The sequence below is a fragment of the Puntigrus tetrazona genome, chromosome 1, assembly GCF_018831695.1.
Source record: "Puntigrus tetrazona isolate hp1 chromosome 1, ASM1883169v1, whole genome shotgun sequence".
Taxonomy (NCBI): Eukaryota; Metazoa; Chordata; class Actinopteri; order Cypriniformes; family Cyprinidae; genus Puntigrus; species Puntigrus tetrazona.
The window spans coordinates 11,123,456-11,127,813 of record NC_056699.1 but is presented as its reverse complement, the minus strand read 5'-3'; the positions used below and the strand labels follow the sequence as shown (position 1 = coordinate 11,127,813).

The 4,358-nt window shown below is 39.2% G+C and overlaps 1 protein-coding gene across 1 annotated transcript in view; it reads right to left on the bottom strand.

Annotated features, from left to right (window-relative positions):
• Positions 1-4,358, bottom strand: part of LOC122342742 (adhesion G protein-coupled receptor L3-like) — a 19,928-nt gene that overhangs the window by 15,194 nt on the left and 376 nt on the right. The window contains exons 2-6 of the mRNA XM_043236800.1: positions 4,103-4,225; positions 3,809-4,014; positions 3,550-3,726; positions 765-974; positions 134-354 (exon numbers count right to left, since the gene is read on the bottom strand). Coding sequence (XP_043092735.1) covers positions 134-354; positions 765-974; positions 3,550-3,726; positions 3,809-4,014; positions 4,103-4,225 — 937 coding nt within the window. The remainder of the gene's footprint in view (positions 1-133; positions 355-764; positions 975-3,549; positions 3,727-3,808; positions 4,015-4,102; positions 4,226-4,358) is intronic.

The following is a 4,358-nucleotide window of genomic DNA, read 5'->3' as shown; positions in this document are numbered from 1 at the left end:
GTTTTACTGTTAAACTGTCACTGAAAAGACTGCTTATAAAGTTCACAAATGGTGCATGTTTATTCTTTCTCGAGCAATAATAATTTTTTTAAAAAGCCTATTGTATTGCCAATTGCATGGGCCATATACATACACTCTTTCGGTTCCATAGCTGCGATAGTCCACGGCGGCAGACACAGCCACTATAACAGCAGGCACTCCGTATCCAGTGAGATAGAAGTACTTGGTGCGCGAGTACTCGCTCTCGAAGACTTCCACCAGCATGATGTACAGCTGCACGCCTTCCAGAAACATCCATGTAAACGCAGCCAAGAAGAAGAAATGCAGCAGAGCCGCAAACACAGCGCAGACGATCTGTAACAAAGACACACGCTAAGCACAAAAGGTGCAGAAACTATCTACCAGAATCTGTGTGATCTGTGACTCTCTGCTTTGAGTATTAACCGTCTGTTCTGTTATCACTTCAGAAATTTCCCGACGGATTTCCAGCATTTTATCTTTGTCATTTTCCATTTGTCTTGCTTACATTCTCCTCTCTCACTCTCTCTTTCTCTCTCTCTCTAAGGATACAATGAGATTTTTGTTATTAACGAGAGGTCAAAGACCCTCTCCATTTCTGTAATTAACAAGTCAGGTGCCCAACTTAACGACTTAAGGAATAGTGTGTGTGTTCTGCAATAAATCTAAATCCATCAAGTGTGTATATGTGGTGCTTTCCATACGGAGCTGGTGTGTGAGTGTGTGTGTGTGTGCGTTTCTCGTACGGGCTGGTCTGCGCGGTTGATTCCTGTGAGGAAGAGTGTTTCGGCGATAAAGAGGGAGATGCACAGGTTCTTGTGGATGGTGTTCCTGTCGCTTTGGAGACCGCGGAAGAAACAGAAGGTGAAGATGCAGATGAGCAGACAGACCAGAGACAGCAGGATCCCCACCCACGTTATGACGTCCAACAGCAGCTCGTGCACCTGGCCCGCTTTCTGAGAAACAGATAGACGAAGGGCAGGAGGATGTTAGTCAAGTCCGTGTGTACTACCTTAGGTAAAGTATAAAACTTGAACTTTCCATTGATGTGTGACGAAAATAGCAGCAGCCTTACAAACAGAGTAATCCTGTTTGTGATCATACGCTAATACATACACTACTGCTGTTTGAGTTTGAGGGGTTTTTTATAGTTTTTTTACAGTCTTATTTATTTGATTTAATATATTGTAAAAACTATGTAATATTACTAAAATTTTAAATAACAGTTTTCCATAGTGTTTAGCATCAGATCCTTCAGAAATGCTCAATAACATGTCTTATTGTTATCATAGTTTAAAAAAGAGTTGCACTGCTTAATATTTTTGTGGAAACCAACCGTAATTTTCAAAGGATTATTTAGATCATCTTTTTGCACTCTTAAAAATAAAGGCGCTTAAAAGGTTCTTCACAGCCATGCCATAGAAGAACCATTTTTGGTTCCATATGAAGAGCCTGAAGAACCTTCTTTTTAAACATAGAACCTTTTGTGCATCAGAAAAGTTGTTCATATATATATAGTCCCTACCAAGGAAGCTCTTTTCCTTCTATCTTCTGCATTAATTTACAAGTAGTGAAGAAATATAGTTTGAAGAACACAGCTGATAGTAATCTTTTTGGCAGCTGAAATTAATATAGATACATAATAATAATACATAATGTCACATTGCGAATGATGAGCAGATAGAGTTTGTGGGCCTGGGTCTGGGTCAGACAGCCCATTCATTTCAGTGGTAGTGTGAGAAATTTGGAGCACTGCGGCTATGACACGACTCGGTGTTCAGTGAATGTGTGCAGTCAAGCCTGCACACACACAAGTACACACACTAAATGGTTTTATTAATCATTCATACGTATACGCAACATCCATTAATGCAGCCTCAAGGGTGTGGGTCCAAACGATGTGCATGTGTGTGTGTGTGTGTGTGTGTGNACATTTATGTATATCTTGACCTTTTGCCTTTACGTTTCGTGCATAAATCATTTCAGCCGTCTTCTGTTGACTTGCACACACAAGCTTTAACACCACGACATGATCATGTATGTACAACTTTAGTTCACACTATATTTGGGCTTTTCATTCCTGTTTTTGTCCATTTATCCTGTTTTGGTGTGTGTGTGTGTATGCGTGCACGACAGGAGAGAGGGAGAGTGAGCAATGAGTGTGAGTGTCCTCACTGAGATAACACACATTACACAGTCTTACAGCCCAAGGGAAGAGCCGAATGGCTTCAGGAGACCTGTGAGGTCTCTCTTAGTGGTGGATGACGTAACCTATTGCAGTGCTAGTGAGTGCAGTTCAAATTTTTATACTGGGTCTGGTTGTAAATCTCAGGTTAGCTATAAAGTAGTCCATTCTCAACGGAACTACTAGAAAGTCACAGCATTAAATTCAAAGACCACCATTTCATCAGGCATAAATATTCGACATACGCCTGCTGAAGCCACATACATTTGTATGAATGAAACTCAACTTGACATTCAGTGCCCACCAGCTCAAGGTTCTCAATCATTTCTCAATCCATTTAATCTGAGGTGGTACACCAGCCCAAACTTGGTTGATCAAGATGGACCACGAGATTAACTTCTTCCCCACCAGATGTTAACTTGTCGAGAAATCACCTTTGAACTGCTTTAAACTCACAGAACGACTCACAAACTTCATTTCATTTAAGTAACAGTTGCATTACATCATGATTCATTTTAATCTGTAGTACATTTTCTATAGTGGACAGTGTTGTTATTGTCATCTTAAAACTATTGAAATATGAAGCTGAAATTAGTTTAAGAGGAAAGAGATGAATGAATCAATTTGAGAAATGAGTCAATTGATGTTAAGAAATATAGCTAAAGAGAAACTTTAAAAATAATACAAATGACAAAACCACATAGCAAAATCAAAATTGTAAAAACCTAAATGAAAATATGAATAAATACTTCAATAGTACATAAATAATACTTAAATAAACACTGGTGCATGAACATTTGTTAAACTGTAATCAGGAAATTCTGACTGGAAAAAAAAACACCTGTTAATATTTTGTGTCATTAATATATATTGAAATATAGTGAAATATATCTTCTTGCCATATTGTAGGCATCTGAATAAAAAATGTAACAACATAAGCATTGTATGCATCAAAATCATTAATTTCTTATATGCCAAAAATCATTAGGATATTAAGTAAAGATCATGTTCCATCAAGATATTTAGTAAATTTCCCATCATTAATATATCACAAAAAAATTCTTGATTAGTAATATACATTGCTAAAGACTTCATTTGGACAACTTTAATGGCAATTTTCTTAATATTTAGATTTTTTTGCGCCCTCAGATTCCAGATTGTCCTATCCTTAACAAACCATATGGAAATCTTATCTATTCAGTTTTCAGATGATCAGATGATGCAATTGACCCTCACGACTGGTTTTGTGTCCAAGGTCACAAATCGCGAAACCCTAAGTCAGTATATGTTTTCATTAGCACCTCCACCGATGAGATGAGCATTGATGAGATGAGTGTGAGACGTACCTTGACCTCCACGTGAGCCATAAGCACCGCAAAATTAGTGAGGTGTGTGCAGGAACAGGAAGTGTGAGTGCGGTTGGTGCCTAGTAGTCTGCAATCCTGAGTGGACCAATATCCTGTCATGGTGCGTTTGGAGTAACTCCAAAAAGAGCAGTTCGGATTAAAGTTCTCTTCCGACTGCTGGAATGAAGAGAAGCACATCATAAAAATCGACAAAAAATACACACTAAAAGATCCTGAAAGGTAAAATAGTATATAATACCTGAATGTGTTTGACTGTGAAGACCACCGGTTCGGACAGGTAGACCTTGTTACTGTCTTTATTGATAGCTGCTGTAATAACAGGTGAGTTGACTATCAGGGAATAGTTTGGATAGGCCGCTTCACTGCCCAGACGCACGCTAGCGTTCTCCGTGGACAGGTATTGACCGAGGTTCTTGTAAAGAACAAGCGCCATGCGGATCTCACCTGAGGAATAGAAAACACGCAGGAGTGGTCAGTCAGGAAAGTTTTAGATAGCGAGTTAGACAGAGGCAGATGGACAAAGACGGGTTACCATTGCGTCCTTGCTGTTTGAGAGTGTTGGAGGAGAGATGAATGGAGTTGCCGGTTTGCCCAGATTGAGGGAAGCTTAGATCGGCCAGATTAACATCCGTACTTAGACGTGCCACCTCCAGTTCTGCAAAATATAAGCATGCTTACTATTAAACACTGCCCCCTATCAGCCTGGAGGAACTGTGAGATGTAGTGGAAAACCGAAACTACGAAAAATACTGCTAAAACAGTTTGTGTGTGTATATATATACATATAT